At 40.2% G+C, this 19,726-nt stretch overlaps 1 protein-coding gene across 7 annotated transcripts; it reads left to right on the top strand.

Moving 5' to 3' along the window:
• Nucleotides 1–217: 217 nt before the first annotated feature.
• PAPOLG (poly(A) polymerase gamma) lies at nt 218–18,047 on the top strand. 7 transcript variants are annotated; one of them, XM_066177885.1, is made up of 22 exons: nt 218–234; nt 2,864–3,022; nt 3,128–3,194; nt 3,832–3,913; nt 3,997–4,106; nt 4,685–4,738; nt 5,784–5,895; nt 6,778–6,867; nt 7,450–7,588; nt 7,731–7,803; nt 7,886–8,006; nt 8,292–8,376; nt 8,695–8,748; nt 10,297–10,416; nt 10,676–10,785; nt 12,667–12,788; nt 12,877–13,046; nt 13,945–14,033; nt 14,111–14,349; nt 15,236–15,307; nt 15,877–15,930; nt 16,705–18,030. In XM_066177885.1, exons 1-22 carry the CDS (start codon nt 218–220, stop codon nt 16,801–16,803), a joined length of 2,238 nt encoding a protein of 745 aa, XP_066033982.1. In that variant the 3' UTR covers nt 16,804–18,030. The 7 variants fall into 7 exon arrangements, with proteins under 7 accessions (XP_066033982.1, XP_066033983.1, XP_066033981.1 ...); XM_066177886.1 differs by lacking the exon at nt 218–234 and adding an exon at nt 597–656 and having other exon boundaries at nt 14,111–14,181; nt 16,705–18,047; XM_066177884.1 differs by lacking the exon at nt 218–234 and adding an exon at nt 597–656 and having other exon boundaries at nt 16,705–18,032.
• Nucleotides 18,048–19,726: the final 1,679 nt, after the last annotated feature.

The following is a 19,726-nucleotide window of genomic DNA, read 5'->3' as shown; positions in this document are numbered from 1 at the left end:
GGAAGGACCATCGGTCGCGGGGAAGGAGCACCCTCCCCGGAAAGTGTTCGGCGACGCCGGCGGCGGCCCGAACGGACGGCGGGGGCGCCGTGAGCGGCCACAGCCCGCCGCAACCGCCAGGGGGCGCGGGGCGGGCGGCGCGGGGGCCGCCGGGAAGGGGGCGGCGGTGCAGAAGGGCGGGAAGCGCGGGCGGCGGTGCGGGCTGTGCGCGCGCGCCATGAAGGAGACGCGCGGGTGAGGCGGCGGCGCCTTCCCGCCCTGCGCTGAGGGGACAGCGCTGGGGGGGGGGGGGGGTCCCGCCGGAGTTGCCCCGCGAGGGGTCCCGGCGGGCCGCGGGGGCCGAACCTGCCCTCGTCCGACGGGAGGAATTCTCGGTTGAAATAAATGGTGGAGTGCGGGTGGTGGGGCTGCCTCGCCCGGGTCTCACCGCGTGTGGCGGCGACGCCGTCGCCAAGCAACGGCAATGGGGGGTGGGGAACGGCGGTAACGGGGCTGCGCGACCTGCGGAACCCTGCGGAGGAGTGACTCCGCCTGAGTCTCGGGGACGGGGACAGGGAGACTTGACCTGGCAGCAGCCGCCCGCGGGCTCCGCGCAGCATGAGCTGGTGCGGCAGCGGTGAAGGGTGGAGTTGGGCTCCCTTCGTTGAAGGTCCCAAGTGGTGGGGTTTTTCCTCGTTCCTTGTTTTTCCTGGTTTCTGCTGTTGGTTTTGGTGGCTCAGGAGCTGCTTTCTGGTCGTTGTACCCCGCACTGATGGCTGAAGGCAGCGCCCTGAGCCACAGGGTGTGAGCTCACCCCTCGACCCGTGGTGTGTGGGGGAGACACGCCTTGCAGCTTTGGGAAACTATCAATAAGGGGCAAAACCTGCAATAAATCTGTTTAGGTTGGGTTTTTTTGTGTGAAAGTGTGATTTACCAGAACAGGCACACACTGGAGACTTTTGCTGTGGTGCACAGGTTGTAACAAGGTTTGGCGAAATATTAAACTGCAACAGGATTCTTGTTTAAACAGAAGGCTGATGGGTGAATAGGTAGTGCCATGTGTGTCAGGATCCATAAGTTCCCATTATTATGTGCTTATATGCTTGAGAGAGCAAAGTAAGACTTCAGTTATTTTTTTATTCCAAAAGGGCAACAAATTCTATGGGGTTTCACTCAGTGAAACTTTCCAGGTGTTGTCGCCCTCGCCTCTCAGGTTATGGGGTCAAACTATCAATACTACGTGCAAGCAACTGAAAAATATCTGTTGTCGACTAGAGGCATTTTATATTAATAATATTTAATTAATAAATATATTTGATGTTAATAAGACTATGTTTATCTAATTGATATTGTGCTTTACGTCAATCTCCAGTTATATTATCTGTAGGCAGAATGAGGCAATGAAAGGCAGGTGGTGCCTTTTTGTACCTTGGAAAGGTCTTAAATGCTGGTGAAGTCTAAATCCTGTTCTTGTTTTGTGCAAACTTTATGAAGTGCAAGCAATGCATAAAACATGGAAGCAGTTGCTGCTGTAGGTGTTTTAATTTAGTTGTAATGCACAGCAATTAAGCACAGGCTTTTCTCCTGTATTTGTTATGAAAATGATATCATAGGAAGGAAAATATTCATTATGAATATTTTTATTTATGAAGTGGAAATTGTCAATGTCTATAAAGGCAATATAGGTCAAGACCTAGTTAGGCTTGTAAGTAAACAGCTTTTCTAACTGGGACAACAGTTGATAGTACTACAGTCCTAATACCTGCCCCTCCAGCCTTTTAGAAAGCAGAGAGAAGAAAGTTTGAAAAACAGGCTTGGAGAGACGAAAGGGGTCGAAAAAACACCCTAGGTGACTATGAGCTCTGTGTGTAGTTGCATAAGGATACTTAAAGAGAGGAAAATCTTTTCAAGAGAGGGAGTAAAGGCAACAATTAGAACCAAGGAGCTGTGTAATAACCTGTCCTTTTAAAAATCAAGTGGTAAAGCTGGCCTTTGAGCATTTCTGAGTCTTGTGCCAGCCAGAATGGAGTCAGGTACCTTAAATAGGTATAAATATCTTTTGCTTAACCCAGCTGATCTTTGAAGCTGTACATATGTGAAGGAGGAAAATATCCAGTTTAAATAATGGCACAATTAATCCTTTGAGCCTTAGGGTCTGGGTCTGGACTCTGGTGAGCATGATGAGACCTTTTGGGGTGTCTCCCCCTTTTGCTGCTGGTGTTCCTGTAGAGATCCTTGATGCATTAAATGCCATTCTTACCTCCTCTCCCACTCCTTTCTCTCTCCTGGTTTCAGCTGGTAATACAAAATAAGGTGCTTTTTCTCCATTTCCCCATTTCTAAAGCAAGGGATTTATATAGTAGCATACTGAATTTATTGCACCACCTCTGTTTAACATACACCTATGCCTTTACAATCAACTACAATGCCCTTCCTGAATCAGTAGAAACCTAACAAAAACGTTTAATTAAAAGAAGCGTCGTGTTTGGTGTTAGCAGGAAACTGTTGGCAGTATTCTTAAATTGAAACTGAAATGTGTCCAAAACTTCTGCTGTCTGTCGGGTTGCCCTTGGTGGGTTTCTAACCTTTTCATTTCCCAGTGTTTCGTTCTGATGGGCTGGAGCAATGCAGGTGAATTGTGTTAAGATGGCAGCATCTTGGATCATGTCTTACACCCATAAATGGTTGTTTTTTGTTTTTTTTTTAACTACTTGTGGCTTCTAAGTGAGGTCAAGTCATCTAAAAATGATAAGCCAGATTTTTTCTTCTCCTTTCTGTCAACATTGGGTAAAAGGGCAGAAATGAATTTGTAAAGTATAAGCTAAAGGGTGTTTTCCAATAAGATTTTCTTCTTTTATGTACTCTTTGCTTTATTTTCCCCCAGTACTTCCAGGCAGCAGAACCAGCCTCAAGGGCACTATGGACTTACCTCTCCAATTAGCTTGGCTCCTCCTAGTGATAAAGACCACATTCATACTCAGAAGCTGATTGAAGCAATGAAGCCATTTGGGGTGTTTGAGGATCGGGAAGAACTCTATCACAGGTATAAGAAGATTAAAACTTGTGAACCTCTTGGGGGTTTTTGTTGTTTGGGGTTTGTTTGTTTGTTTGTTTTTTAAAGCAAACTTAGCATGAATTTTCTTTACAGGACAACTGTTCTTGGTAAGCTGAATAACTTTGTCAGAGAGTGGATTTCAGAACTTGCTGAAAGCAAGGTAAGGTGTTTTTTTGTTTTTGTCAAAACAGCTGAAGCCTTTTGATTTAAAGGCTATGCTACTAGGATCTGTGCTAAAGTTCAACTTTTAGCTTCTTAAATATCAAGTAGAGCTGTAGTAACTGCTCTGAAATAAGTTACAGAAGATACTTCAAGATCAAGATCTCAGAGTCTTAGGGGAACTGAATAAATTCCTGCATTGGCTCAATCAGTTAACTCATAGCTGTTAACAAAGCCAAAACAAGGCATTGTGGATGAGAAAGGTAGTAAAATTGGCACTAATTTTGCACCAAACAGCCTACAGCACTCAGTCTAGTTTGAAATTATGATTCTAGACATGCCCTTTGAGTGGCTCTTAGGTTGTGTTAATTTATGTGCCTCTGCTGCAGGGAAGTCTAATAATAGGTCTTAATTTGTATAAATTAATAAAAGTATTGTACATCACCTATAATCATTTTTTGGAGTTGCAGGGTCAACTTATTTCAGAAAAAACAGAATCAGAACGTAGTAAACTAAAATGTAAGGGAGTGAGAAGACATTGCTTATGCAGGCTGTTACAGTTTTTCTGAATAACTTACATGCAAGTTAAACTTGCACAGAGGATAGTGTGCATCTTAAACTTTCTTTTCTACCCACAGAATCTTCCCCCTTCAATAACAGAACAAGTTGGTGGCAAAATATTTACATTTGGTTCCTACAGACTTGGTGTACACACCAAAGGTAGTGCTTTCAGTGCCTGGTCGTAGTTCTGACGTTGGAAAGTGAATTCCAACAGTAACAGGAGAAATGGAATCTCTTTGCAGGTTCGGACATAGATGCCCTCTGTGTTGCTCCCAGTCATGTGGAAAGATCAGATTTTTTTCAGTCATTCTTTGAAAAACTGAAGAATCGAGAGGAAGTAAAAAACCTAAGAGTGAGTAAACTCTGCTTGATAGATTGTGTGAATTTTACAGTAAGAATATTCATGTTAAAGACTTGCATTGGTAGTGAATATCTTACAAACCAAATGTAAATCAGTTTTCAGTACCCTCTAATATACTGGTTTATGCAGCATGAGAATGTTGGTGTCCAGCTCTTGGCTCCTTTCCCCAGTGACTATATCATGTAAGAGTTTTTGTGGTCCCTCTCCCTTCGCTGTGTTTTGGGAATGAGTCTGCTGTATCAAAAAGCAAGGTTGTCTCTGGAAGCTGTGTTTTCACCTTGGATGTAGTAAGGGCTTAGAGCCGCTGATACTGATGGTTTGTTGTGCACTGTTTATAACAGTACACGATCAGCCTTTGAATCTCTTGCCTAAATAAGATCTTTTAATAAGATCTAGTATTGGTACCATAATAGTGCTGTCCTGCCTGAGAGTTATTAGCATTTTTTGTTTGGAAGGAACTCAGTCTTTGTACTGAGTAGTTCAGCATAAATTCTCTATTTTATTGTAGTATAGGAAAACCTTTAAAGTAGCAAAAGGATGTCTTATTACAGCTATCCTCTCCTTCACAGGCCATTGAGGATGCCTATGTACCAGTTATCAAATTTGAGTTTGATGGCATCGAGGTAAGAATTTTGATTTGGTTTTTTTCACCTTTAAGTGAGATTTTTTTTTTCTTGCTTTGGAGTAGGATAACTTTTTCAGGGCTTTATGAGCCTGCTGTTTTTTGAGGTTATTGGTACATTGCAGCATGTTTAGGAAGTTAAACAGCCTGACTGCAACCTATCCCAAAAGTAAAATGGGACTTGTAGGAAAATAAGCCCCTAGCCAGCCTGGCAAGTGTGGGAACATGAGGGACATAATTTTTTAAACCTTTGCTGCAGACCAGGGTAGTTTATCTCCCAAGGATGTGCAGAGTGGGAGTAGAGGCAGTGTCCTTGCTGACTCTCCTGAGCTCTGACAAGAGCTCCCTTTCTGCAGGGGGTGTTTCTGTTGTGGTTCCCGGCACAAATCGCCTGATGTTTTCTTGCAAATCAAAAATTAAATCTCTGTGAGACAAACAACAATGGCAAATGAAAAGTAAAACTACTCATGGGACTCCTACCTCAGTTTATCAGCTGCAGGAATCCTTCTATCAAGAATACATTTCATGTAGAGAATTCATACTCACTTGCTGTAATGCCTAAGCAAGTTACTGCTTGGTATTACTATCATGAAGACACTTATTCAATGACCTCTTTGCTTCCTTTATCTGGTACTGACATTCACAGAATAATTTGCTTGCCTGAAGTTAAACTAAAAACCAGATGCTTAAGGCCTTACAGCACAAAGGTTTCTTACATGTTGAAGTATAGTTGAGGTGATTTGAATTTGTCTTAAGTTTATGGTTAATTTAAAATTTCCTTTTAACAGGAATTTTAACTTTAGAGTAGTCTTTTCAACTTTCAAAAAAAAAAACCCTGTTCCTTTCCCTAGCTTAAAAAAAAGGTGGTTTTGTAAACAAACAGGGATCTAAGAGCAAGTTTTTTGTTTTCTGGCAAATAAGTATCTATGGTCACATCATTCTAAATATAAATGTTAAAACATGAATGACTGAGTGTCCCTCACTAGTGTCTTGTTTGCAAACAGCACTGCATTGTAAGTCATGTTTGAAACTTTTTTCTCCTGAAGATTGACCTCGTGTTTGCAAAGTTGTCTTTGCCAACGGTTTCTGATGATCTCGATCTCAGGGATGACTCGTGCCTCAAAAGCCTGGATATAAGATGCATACGGAGCTTAAATGGTGAGCCTGTTCTGCACACCTTTATAAAAACATTTAAATTAGCATAGAATGCACATTACACAACCCACATTTCTGTATAAGATGCAGAAATTGATCTCTGGTGTACTTGAGTTTTGAGGAGGCAACCAGTGGGTCTAAATTTAGATATTTCAAGGAGCTGCTGTGTGTTTACACAGACTTGTGTGTCATGTTTGTTTGATTGGTTTGTGAACAGTGCTCCAGTTTGCCTCAGAAATTCAGATGACTAAGTAGGGCAGTTGATAAGAATGTATGAATGATAAACAAGGTAGTTCACAAAAAAAGTAATTAAAATACCTGAAGTCTGACTTGCTCAATGTTTAGCACCAATTGGTTTAATGGTTGCTGGCCATCAAAAGAAACCTAGCTTGTGGAATCACAGAATATTTAAGGTTGGAGGGGACCTCTGCAGATCATCCAGTCCACCCCCCCCAGCTAAGGCACAGTCACCTGGAGCAGCTGACCCAGGAATGTGTCCAGGTGGGTTTTGAATCCCTCCAGACAGGGACATTTCTTGACATCCCATGGCAACCTGTTCCAGTGCTTTGCCACCCTGCGATGTAAAGTTCCTCTTCATGCTGAGGTGGAGCTTCTCATGCTGTAGTTAATAGCCAAAATATCCTGTGCAGAGGCTTTATTTAAAAGTTGTTTGTTGTAGTCTAAACTGTGAAGAAACTGTTGAGGGCACCAGTTACCTAAAGCGATGCTGCATGTTATGTGTAATCTATAATTGAATAAAAAGCAAGTAATCCAAACCTGCTTTCCTAGACTTGAGCCATAAGCTGTAAGGTGTTGATCCGATGTGGGAACACCTGACTTGTGCTTGTTACTGGGAACTCCTGTGCTTCACCTTTTGTCTTGCAGGCAGTAGGGTTACAGATGAAATTCTGCGTCTGGTACCCAATCTGGAGAACTTCCGGCTCACGCTCCGGGCAATTAAACTGTGGGCAAAACGTGAGTGATGGGGTGATTTGTGATCTTTAAACTTTTCAGAGGCACCTCATGCTCACTACTGGATGTACCTCAGCCTTGGATTGCTATTTAAATGACAGCTGTTATATTAAAATACTTTCAGTTTAGGTTCATGGTCTGTCCATGTGGTAAATTCCGTGTGTTTTTTTAGTGGAGGTGGAGTTCAGAGAAGAGGGGAGTAGTTATGAGACACTGCTGCATTGCTTATCAGGAACCTGACGACAAATGATAAAAATTCCCAATTAAGTGTAAGAGGAATGAGGAAGTCCCATTTGCCCACGTGGCTAGAGCAAGTACTAGAAGAATGGCAGAACCTTTTTCTTAAGGGGAATTAAAGTGAAGCAGTAGGTGTAGCAGCATAAGCAAGTTTCACAGTAGCAATATTTTGGGAAGTGGTGTTGTACTGATTCTTTTTCTCATCACTGTAAGGACCAGCAATTTGGCCTCACTGCACTGCAAAAATAAATGGCATAGAGGCTGAAATGTATTGAGTATTCTATAGATTGTGCAGCTGGTGCTGCATATTTGAAAGACCAGAGACTAACTGTGTGGTATCTGTTCTAGGACGTGGTGTTTACTCCAACATCATGGGATTTCTTGGTGGAGTCTCCTGGGCAATGCTGGTAGCAAGAATATGTCAACTCTACCCGAATGCTTTGGCCTCTACTCTCGTTAACAAGTTTTTCTTGATTTTTTCAAAATGGTAAAGGCTGTTTATTTTAATTTGCATAAAGAAGTAACACTTCTAGTTATTTATATCGGGATGTACATTGACATCATCCTGTGCAGCCCAGAACTGCAGAGCAGAGCTTAAAGTGGACACTTTACTGTTTTTTCTTCTATAGGGATTGGCCAAAGCCAGTATTGCTGAAACGACTTGAAGAGAGCTTTCTTAATTTACCAGTCTGGGACCCTAGGGTAGGTAGCCATTGAGATCAGAAGCATTAAAACTTCATTCTGACCTAAGCTGGTGCTAAACCAAGCTGTTGTAACCTCACAGGTGAACCCATCAGACCGGTACCATGTGATGCCCATCATCACCCCGGCCTATCCACAGCAGAACTCCACATACAATGTGTCTGTGTCAACACGAGCAGTCATGGTAGAGGAGTTCCAACGTGGTAAAGTACTTTCTGTGCTTATTAAAGTGTCCTTCTTGCTCTGTGAAACCATGTATCTGATTTCATTTTGTTCAGTGAGGTGTTTCTCTGGGAAATATGCCCATTGCAGGCAATACGGGACCAGTTTTCCAATAAGCTGTTGTAGGATCTGCATTATGTCAGGGGAATTCCTGCTTCCTTTTTTTTTTTTTTTCTTTTTTTCCTGTCAATTACTGTTGCCATCTTCTAAAGTTTGTCATGGTAATCTTTTAAAAATAGTGATAAGATTTTCAATCATATTTGTAGGTCTTGAAGTTACAGATGAGATTCTCAAAGGAAAATCAGACTGGTCAAAGCTCTTTGAACCACTGAACTTCTTTCAGAAGTACAGGTATGTATGAAATCTGTTGTCTGAACTTGAAGTTATTTACTTAGTGGTTAGCATGATGAGTTTTAACTTAGAGTCTAAATAGAAAATTGTATTGATGTGTTTCAGTTTAGGGGTTTTTAAAGAAACTGGAAGTAGTCATACAAGTTTTGGTATGTATAAGCATAGGGAAGACAGGAAAAGCTGTCTTGTGCCACTCACACCATTTTTCCTGCCAAAAAAAAATTCGTCATCTGATTTATTCTATTTAGATTTATTCATCTAAATAGAATGTAGAATAAAATCTTGAGCTAGTGTACTCATTTTCCTTTCTTCTTCTAGACATTACATCGTGCTGACTGCCAGTGCCTTTACAGAAGAGCATCACTTAAACTGGTAAGTGCTGCTTTAAATATGGGTCCAGTGAAAAACTGAAACTCAATTCAATGTTGCACCATATTTTTGTTAATTGTGTTAACAAATAAAGTCCAACTATGGAACTAGGCATGGAATATACCCCCTTCCCTCCCTGCTTTGAAGACCACTGTTCTAGAGCCTTAGACTTGTTTTCATAAAGAGTTTTACTGTAATATTTAAGGACTAGCTTGCACTTAGTGCTTGATTGCACTGGTGTGTAGTCAGCCTATTCGAGACCTACTTTTCTTCAATGAAGGGAGATTTGCCAGTACTTACTTACTTAACTGATGTGAATGTGCTGAGTCACTGGATTTTGAAATAAGGGGAAATGGGGAGGAATTAAGGCACTGTAATGTGTGTTTATTGACTCCAGTGGGTTTCTTTGTTAAGAAATTCAGTACTTTGCTTGCTTTTCTCAAGTAAGGAAGCAAAATGCCTCTCTGTAACAGACACCTGTTCTGAGGGCACCTTTTGTTTCAAAGTTTGGCTTGTGCTTTAAGTCAAATAAATCTTGTGCCATCTCTAAAAGATAGCCTAAAAATAGTTTTAATAGGTAATACCTTTTATCTGAACTTCCTAATATATTCACCTAAAAATCTTATCTGCTGCAGCTTGATATCAGTCACAGCACAACAAGTTGTATGGGCAGAGGGCCAAATAATTTTTAATGTGAAATGTTCTCGAGTGAACAAAGCTTATTGTACCTCACAATAAAGACAAGGGAAATTCTGGCTGTGGTAAGAGCTGATGTTTTTTCAGTGACAGAAATAGAGGCAAATTTTCCTGTTTTGCAGCTTGGGGAAATGATAAGCAGAAGATAAACCTGCTTCAGTTTATTATAAGAAGAAATTTAATTTACCAGTTCTTGAGTGGATTTGGAAGTAAATAACATATTTGTTATTCATCAGCATAAGATGCTTTTGAAGAACGTACAGATTTCTGACTGCTTTTAAAGTTAACAGAGTTTTAGGTAGAAGGATGAAGTGCCAGTACTTTATTGAAATTAAAGCTCTCATGGTCATGATTCATTTCTTAGGGAAGCTTCTGATGGGACTGTTGACTAGATAATTTGTTTATAGAAATAACTGTTTTTACATTTTCACTGACCAATCTGCAGGAAGAATTGCATCATTACTTGGGTGTAACTGAACAGCTGTGCTTGAGTGTTTTCAAAACCACTGTTCTCCTTGATTTTTGTGGCAAAAAGGAGTTTTGCTGCACCCCAGAGGTGCTGGGATGTGCTTCTTGTTTCTTTCATCATAGGTTACAGGTGGAAGTGTTGTATCTGAACTGTTCAGAGTACATGTAAACCTTACTTGTCTCTTGTCTTTAGAAACAAAAGCACAAATGTCACTGGAAACATCTCAAATTACAGTGTGTGTATGTATATAAAGATCTAGTGTCTGCTCAGCTCTATAAAACTTGGTCCTTGCTGATTGGATTGGTTAATGCTGTTTTACAAAAAGACATCTAACTGGTGAGCTGGATATAGTTTAAAATTAATAAAATGCCTCTTGTTTTTACTAGGATTGGCCTCGTTGAGTCTAAAATCCGTGTGCTGGTTGGAAACTTGGAAAGGAATGAATTTATAACAATTGCACATGTGCAGCCACAGTCTTTCCCTGGCAATGAAGTTCTCTATAAACAGTGAGTTTTGTTACTTCTCTGAAGTACAGTTTGGCCAATGTGTATCTTCATTCCCCTCAGCTCACTGGTGAGAGAGGTTCAGTACGTTCCTGGCAGGGTCCTGAGCACATAACATCTTTTTAAAGGGAGCAGTTCAGGGAAAAATTCTCTGAGAAACTAAGTCTGAGCTGTCTCTAAACTGAACAGCTAAAATGTATCAGAATCCAAATGACTGGCATCTATGCCCTACTCAGGTTTGTGTATCTGTCTGTTTTTTTAGGAGTGGATACGTATCAATGTGGTTTCTCGGGCTTGTATTTAAGAAAGCCGAAAGTGCAGTAAAGACTAACATTGATCTAACACATGGGATACAGTCATTCACAGATACAGGTAAGGCTCTATTTTTACTCTAGACTTGTAGGGTAATTCTTGTGTGTAATTCTTTTTATCCCAGTGGAAGTTGCTTCACAAAGTGCATTGTACTTCCTTCCATTATTAGATATCCCCCGTAGATAGCAACAGAGAAAAAATTAGCTTGAAAAACGTGTTGTGTTGACACTTTGTCAAAGTAAGGCACTCTTGAAACAAAAGTGTGCTGCAGTCATATACAGTGTACCATATGTGAAATGACAGTCCTGACAAAACTGCCCTTCTTGTAGGGGACAGTCAGCTGTGAAGCGCAAAGATGCCCGTTTGCTGGGTTAGCGATACTTGTCAAACAGTAGTCAGCTGCTGAACTTTGGAAGTGGGAAGTGACTGTGTCAAGCTCTGAAATGAGTTGTTGATGCCTGTTGGTGGTATTTTTCCTAGACAGTTTGTGTATAATATGATCCCAGTACTGTGAAAGTTGCTGGGTTGTCACATTTTAATTACATGCAGTCGTGCATGTAAATTTTCATATTCATAGTCTGTTGCTGCTTTTGATAGATGTAGAAATAAATTAATATTGCACGTGTTGTTAGATAATGCTAGAATAATAAGGAAAGCAGGGTATTCTTCTGAGTGACAAGTGTGTTTGGACAAAGAGTTCTAAACAGTGAAATCCTCTAAATGTTGGCATCCATAGTACCAGCATGAGTTCCGTGTTGTTTTGCTCAGGCAACATGAGTAAAAGCAGTAAAGCCCGACCTTCTTCTTAGCTCGTGCTTGGGGTATGAAAAAAAGCACAGAAAAATGCATCAAAACTCTTGTCTGAGTTACAAGCCAGGTGGGGTGATTTCCTCAGACTTGCACTGTTATCTCTACTTGCACATTGCATCCAGTAGCACTACATTTCAATGGCAAATGTGAGTTATGTTAATGTGATTTACGTACTGCAAAGAGGCCAGAACTAATGGCAAATCCTCTACGAACAAACACTGTTAGTATGGCTGTGTGCTCTAACTTCAGTGAAGCACAGCCTGTGGTAGTTGTAGGGTGTTAATCCAGAGAGAATTGAACAGAAAAGCTGTTGCTTGAGAGGTGGGAAATCCTTTGGCACATGTGGGGATGACCAGCAGCTCTGTGCTAGAGAGCTGTTACCATGTGCTTTGACTTTGAGAGAGTAACTTTAGAAGGCCAAGATTAATTTCAAGTTGATGAAAGAATAGAAGGCTCAATTTGGAAGGCTTTTGGTTCAGTGAACTTTATTTCTCTTTTGCATACAAACTACTGAATTTCATTTGAAGGAACTGTCCATATTGGTGTGTGTTCTCGTGTCTGTGCTTTTACTTCACTTCCGGTCTCCTGTAGAAAGCCTCTGAGTTGCATATCCTTGCTTTGATTCCCATTCTGTATGTCAGTAAGCTCCTCTCTATTACCAGTTATGCTCATGATAGGCCAGTTAGATAAGCTGATCTAACTTAACTCTGTAATAACTGTTGCACTGCTATAGCATTTGTCAGTTGCATAAAAGGCTGTTTGCAGGCAGTTAAGGAAAACCTGTTTAAATTTAAAGTTTTAAGTTTAAATAACTGTAGTGGGTCTGTTAAATCAGATGTCCCTAAAATCCAGTCTGGCTTCCTGGGATAGATAGAATTTATAAATGCATATTTGAACTCAAATAGCTGTTGTGTCTGGTCTGTAGTGAATGTAAAATGTGCATCGTAGGTCACAATCATCTTCTTGCGATGACTGGGAGTGCTTGGTCAGTGTTTTGTGTTAACTTAGGCTGGGAACTCTTTGTTTCGGCTGGGCAGATGTGTTTCTAAAGAAATCAAATATATAAACTTTGACAAGCACTAATGCAAACATCCCCACTACAACAAGCTACAACGCTGTGTTTGATATCAGTTTACAGGCAGGCCAGTGCCCTCAACATCCTAAAGGAAGGTATGAAGATTGAGGCAACTTACGTGAAGAGAAAGCAACTCCATTATTTTTTGCCAGCAGGAACCTTACAGAAAAGAAAGAAGGTATAATAAAAATCCAGTGCTTCTGGTAATTTTTAATAAAAGCTTTGATAATTACTTGAAGACTTTATTTTTTTAACTGTCATTTCAGCAAAGGGTGTCAGATATTAGTCAAAATAATAGTGGACTTCAGTGCAAAAGGTCTTCTTCAGGTGAAAGCTGTTTGGATGGTTCCAAAGACAGAGATTCCAGAACACCCTCTAATTCCGCTTCGTTCAATAAGATATCTAAGTTGGACATCTCTACAGCAGAGACAGAAAGGTTAGTGCCATAACCTTGGAACTGTGGAGAAGCTGCTTTTGGCTGACTCACAGTGTAAATGAGTCTAGGATTTCTTGTTTGGATCTATGTGGATCATAAGCATTTGGAGGGCTAAGAGCTTCAGGAACAAAGCTGGAATCTCCACTGGGCACATGGTAGGGAGGCCAGGTTAAAGGAATCCTTGAAAAAACTTAATATCCATGAACATGTAGGAATGAAAAACTTGACACTAGGGAAATTATTTAGTCTTGAATGTAAATCTTCACAGGTTAGTGTGTAACTTGAAGCTGGACTATTTTATGTGCAAGTAACTGTTCTTTCTAACAGAAAGTACTGTTGATGCCAAGTGGATTAAGTTCTAATGACATTCTGATTTTGGTCTCAGAAACACCAGAGCTGCTGCTGACTTAGTGGAGTGGTATGAGAATTCAGGCAGTAAAAGTCTGTCACTTCCTGGGAAGCCTGTTTATCCCTAAGCACAGGAAGAATACGTAATCTTGAGAGTAATTGCCCAATCCTACCAAATGTGTGCTACCTGCTCTGTTCAGACTGTTTGACACTGTAGGAGTCACATGGAAAATAACCCAAAAAATTGTGTGCGCATCTGGGTAGAACAGAACAATGGTTCAAAGCAGTACAGTGTGATGGGTAGACTAATCTGGGAAAACATATCAGCACATAAAGATGCAGTAAAGAAAATGCTTGAGTTTAAATCTGCAGTCTGAAATTCAGCAAAAGGATGGTCTGGTGCTACATTCCCTGGGAGGTTGTGTTGTTTAATAGAGCTCTGACAATGAGCTCAGGTGGTCAATGTTTGTCTTGCATGCACTTTCTGGAAATGACATATACAGTATTTTACAAACTAGCACTTTATAACTCTAGTGTTTGACTTTTATAGAAATGTTGAATGTCAGAGTTGTAGTGGTGCCAACAGTGTAGCTGAGCCATCAACTTCTAAGGGACTTTGCATTCCTGTGACTGATCCAAGTATGTATTTGAAGTGGTAGGTGGAATGTAGTTTTTAATTTCATGGCCAAACTCTAAAAGCCAGGTGTCTCCTACAGAAATGGAGGCTACAGTTGCACTAAGAACATCGGGACCTCCAATTGGTTGCACCATTCCAGGATATAATACGGTTTGTCAACTCAGAACGTGTTTTGTGCAAGGACAGCATAAATTAAGTGGGACTCTAATCACGGATCCTAAGAGTGCTTCACCTAAGCAACATTATTCACCAACCTCTAAAGTATCTCGTCCACCTACAGCAGGAGAATGCCCCCAAAAAGCCATAGATGGAGAAAAGGCAAGAAGGGGGGGCTAGGCCAAGGAGGGTTTGAAGTAGTTTTAATTACTGATGTAGAACAAATGAAATAACTGAAAATGAGTGCATTTACACATCCCTGAAGGATTTGGGAATCTAAATTTAAGCGTATGTAGTTGTACTAGAATGTAGATGTGAGAAATCATAATGAATATAGTGCATAACTATTAACATATTTTCAGGATCTGGCACTTAATGACTGCTTCTCATCTGGTGCCAGGGTATCTGAATACTGCTGTACTTACCTGTCACTGCAGTGGCCAATTGCTGAATGAACTGTCTCATCTGGAAGCATTTCTTAATTCAGGAAAAAATTTTCTCCAAATGAAGAAGATATGAATCTTATGACTGTAAAAGTATGAGCTAATATGTTAATGGCAGATGCTTTCTCAGTGCCTATTGACAGTTTTGCTGCTTTAGGAATCAGCAACCTACTCAATAGGTCACTACTTCCAAAATAGTAGTGTGGAGTTGCTTGTTAATTCTTGGTTTGTGGAACTTTTAGATTAATATTTCATTTGTCTTATTGTATGTATAAATATCCCTAAGTAGCTGTTCCTGGAGCTTGACCTCTGATTTGAGGCACAAGCAAAGAACAACCAGAAAAAGAACCCTTAGTTCTGATACTTATGAAGAATCATCTTGCAGAACTGTCATCTAGTACTGAATACTGCAAGTACAGGTTTCAGGGTTTGGGTAGTAGGGCTTTTTCAGAGGTTTGACATTCCTGTGGGGTAATGGTGGACTTGTATAAATATTCTTTTAAGAATGGCCCCTAATACATTTAACGTGTTGACTGGAAGCTGTGCCCAAATAAGAAAATTTTAGCACAGCAATTATTTTGAGTCTGTGTATTTTGTTCCTCCAGCTAAATGTGTGGGACTCCGATTTCACAGAAAGTGAATACCCTCAAGATGGGAGGAAGAGAGCTACAAAAAATGTAATTTTTAAGTGATTTTACTCGGTGGACTAACTGAAAAGCTGAATAGTTTAGTGCCTAGACTGCTTCTCTGCATGTTTACTGATGGAAACAAAAATACACTTTTTAGTTTAGCTTATTTCAGTCCTCATTTCCCAAATACTACACTTGTATGACCTGTCTTTTAAATGTTACTATTTGTCTAATTCCTTGCCATGCTTGAAATAATACTGAATTTTCTTTTTAAAACTATTTGATTGACTGATGTAAATTAAACCTGCTATAAAGACTAAATCCTTTGGCCTCTCAAAGGGAAGATAAAGAGCTTTGCTATTCATGGTGCTCGTTACTGAGGCATAAACTCTTGAGGGCACACCCTCAAATCAAGATGAGATCTTGTTGCTGAAGGTTGAAATACCTGAACCACTGTCTGTGTGGTTTTAGGGCTTCAGGATTCCTAAACCCACCCCCCATGGGGTAGAGGTTATTAATGCATGTATGATTTTAAGGTATCCTAGCTGCCAGAACTTGCTGCCTCTCAGTCAGGAACTGGCAATACTGCCTAACAAATCCCTTCTGGCTTTTTTTAGGGTGTCCTTGATGGAAAATCCATGCAGATTCCAGTGATCACATCAAGATCACAGGTATTTATTGTGCTTTTGTATTCATAGGTAAAGCAGAGCTAGCATTTTCGTTTTATGTTCAAAGATTTATGTACCATTAAACTTGGTGGTTTGAAGATTAGTAGGGTTTTGCCTGTTACGCTTCCAACAAATTAAATGACTGAACAATGACCTTCACAAAAGTTAAGCTGACGTTTCCAAGTTTTGAACTTGAAAAACCATGTTTCCATGCCCTCAGACACGGAGTTTATGTCCTGGTTTGGTTTTCTTGTACTGTTATCAGTACTTGTATACTGATTTCTGTGATGAGACTTGGAAGCTTTCAAGTCTATAGGTGACTTTAACTGCTCTGTGTCATGTAGAATGTTGCAAAATTCAGGGCTATAAGACTGGAAGTGATCCAGACAGTAGAGACTCTGTTTTCCTGATCCATGGATCTGAGAAAAATCTTCTTTTACTGTGCTGTTGAGCAACTCACAGCTAGTTTCCCCCCCCCCATCAGGGATATACTTGTCTTAGCTCATGCAAGAGAAGAATTGTGCAGAGGGGAGAATGCTCTTCCTCTGGATATGGTAGTAATTAAACAAGTGGTGTGGTAAAAAAAAAAAAAAAAAGGCTTCTCTGAAAATGCGTTTGGGCCATACAGGTTTGGTGCATAAAGAATGTTATATTCAGCTAGGAAAGGGTTTATCTGCTGCTACTTCTGAATTAATGAATTTAAGATTAATTCAATAATTAATTAAAAATTCTTTTTTTCTTTTTTTTTTTCCTGTGGCATCGGGTTGTGTGTTACAGAGGCTTCCCAGTAAAGAACTGCCAGATTCTTCATCTCCTGTTCCAACAAATAGCATTCGTATTATTAAAAGATCCATCAAACTTACCCTTAATGGCTAAGTGGTTGATCTTCAGGTGAAGAGAATAATCACTTGTTATCAGTCCTTACTCTGAATGTGTGTTGTAGTTATTAACAAAGGTAGAAGGTTACTGTGGCCATACTGTAACTGACCAGTTAAAATCATGGTCTGACTTTTATACTGTTGTTAGACGCTTGCTTCCTTTTGAACTACTTTTTGCATGTGCTTGTAAAAGTTACCTTTAGGAGTTTTTAAAAAGTCCAAATTGTCACCAGCTGAAACAGCTACAAAAACCAACCTGTCCTGTTCCTTGGATTCAGAATGTATGTCACCAGGGTTAATTAGTTGCTGCAACCACATTCTGTTTTCAAGTGTGTATGAATGTGCTTGTATTCCTTTGTGATTGCCTAATTCATGTGCATGCATTGTTCTTATCTCCAATTATTTTCCCATTTGGCACACACACTCCTGTGTTTCTCTCACAATGGTGCTCAGCATCCTTGGCTCGCAGCTTTCCACTGCCTTGCACAGTCATGCACTACACAGGTATTGCCTCCCATGGAGGCCCATAAATGATTTCAGTGTTGAAGGAAATGCAGCAGAGGATGCTACCAAGGTATGGAGATGAGAGACATGTCCCATGCTGTGTTATCTGATCCTTTTTTTTTGTCTCAAGACTGCTCCAGCATGAGACTTGAGAGGGGGTTTTTTTGTGTTGCTGGGTAGTTAAGCCCAACTCTGAACACAAAGTGAAGATGCACTGGAACATTGCAACAGCTGAGGCTGTCCTGACACTACTGCCCACCTGCAAGCTGCATGCAGAAAGTGGTTTCAGATAAACCCTGAAAGCTGTTGTAAATGTTTATATGAAAACCTGTTGTAGTCTTGAGTCTGGTTCTGTAAACTGATAACACTGCTTACCCAGCTAAGTGCATTAGGGGTTTTGGGGGGTGGGGAGAAATTCTGATTATATGAAACAAATATGTTATTTCTCTATTGTAATTTCTTCATCATTTGGTGGTTTCATAAGTGAACTTGTAAGTTGTTTTTCCAGAGTATTTTTGTATGTACTGTAAAAAAACTATCTTCAAAGTGAAATTTAAAATCTTTAGTCTCTTTTGCTTTTTTTTTTCTTTTAGTGCAGATGGGATCTGCTTAAAAAATCTAAACATCTAAACCAACTTTAAAGGGATGGGAGGAAGGCAATGCCAGAAAAGTGTTCTACAAAATGACAGTGTCATAGAATCATTTAGGTTGGATAAAACCTTTGAGTCCAGCTGTAAATCTTAACTCCGCCAAGTCCACCACTAAACTGCCATGCTAGAGTAAATCTGAGGAGACACTGCTTTGCTTTCCTGCTCCTGGTAGATCTGGAATTTGATTTAATGCCCTTTGGATTGTGCAGTTTGCAAACTGCATGACTCATGTGAAGTCCCAGTTTGATATATGGACAAAGATACCCCTGAATTGTTTTAAAATGAGTTGCTTGTCTTAAAGAGCAAATCTGAGCTCTAAACATCTTAAGTATCCACCTTAGTGAGGAGACTGAAGGGACTGTAAAGAAATAAGAGGTGGTATCTGTCTTGTCATGTCTTAACTCTTTAGCATTCCCTCTGCTGCTAGCATTCCAAGCCTGTGGAGAAAGCACGGCTATATCTATCACAATCTTTCTTACTTTCTGGTTTCCAGCTTGTTTCAAGTGCAATTTATCCCTTAGAAATGGATCTTAGTGGGTGAGGCCCTGTTCTTCCTTCTGCCTTCCAAAACCCCCAAAACTTAGATTGCAAGGCTTTGATTTAGGTTAAAATAAAGAAACAGTACCCCTATTACTTTCTTAGCTTTTAGCAGAACTACACTGTGGGTCTAAGTACCTCCATTTTGTTACCTGTTCTAAAACAGTGGCACTCAAACATTGTCACTTATGTGTACCAGTTGCAGTAGGTATACAGCCTCAGCTCCTGTGTAAATACAAATCCATCATGAATCTGAAGGAACTAAAGCTGGAGTAGGTGATAAGATAAAGAGCAAAACGAATACGGGAAGAGTTTGGTAGTAGACTACAGTTCCATAATATTCCCATGCTTTTAAATTCTTCCACATAAGTGTTCCAGGACTGTTTAAGGGATGGTTTTCCCATATGCTCTATGTCAGCATATGCACTTAATGCAACTATTCTCAAACTGAAGTAACTTAGCTAATGGATATACCTTTATACAGGTCATTTTATTTTACTCTTGCTTTGTGGTTATCTTCTAATTGCTTTTTATAATTTTTTTTTATTTATTTTCTTCCTCACTCTTAGGGTTTTAAGAAGAATGTTCAGGGTTTTGAGAAGAACATTCAGGAAGAACTTAGGTTACTAGTTTCCCAGACTTGATCCACTGGTGAATTACACGTCTTATCTTAATGTATCTTGACATATAAGATGTCAAGTGTGATGTTAAGTGACGTCAGTGTTCTGGAGTTTCCCTGGATGTTGCAGAAGTTTGATGCTGCCCCAGGACTCTGCAGATTAGAATTCAGCTGTTTGTAAATAAAGTTCAAACTTATTCAACTTGGGTGTTCTCCTCTGTTAAAGTGATTGAAAGGGAAGTTACTCCTGCATAAGGACTCAGTGAGGGAAGCTCTTCCATACCAGACTTCCTCCAAATGTTGCTCTTTTCTCTCTGCCTTCTTAGCTGGTTGCTGGCTGTCTGGCTTGTGCATGGGTCTCTCATCTCAGTCTTCCACGAGGAGCAGCTCTGTATTGAAGTTGTCTGATTAGTAACTTTGAGCAAGAAATTCCTTTGCAAGAGTTAACATCTGTGGTTTTCTCATTAGGAACAAGCAAAGAAGCAGTTAATATGAAGTCACCTCCATTTTGGCTGTAGCAATTGATTTTCCTGTAGAAAGTGAGAGAAAGTTACCGAATACTTATTTTTTGGCTTAATGAGGAAAAAGCAAAGAGGAAAAGGTATCTTGAA

Source organism: Chamaea fasciata, unplaced genomic scaffold (genome assembly GCF_029207755.1).
Source record: "Chamaea fasciata isolate MVZ Bird 193981 ecotype frontalis unplaced genomic scaffold, bChaFas1.0.hap1 SCAF_3, whole genome shotgun sequence".
In the NCBI taxonomy this organism is placed as follows: Eukaryota; Metazoa; Chordata; class Aves; order Passeriformes; family Sylviidae; genus Chamaea; species Chamaea fasciata.
This window is presented reverse-complemented; position numbering and strand designations above follow the sequence as displayed.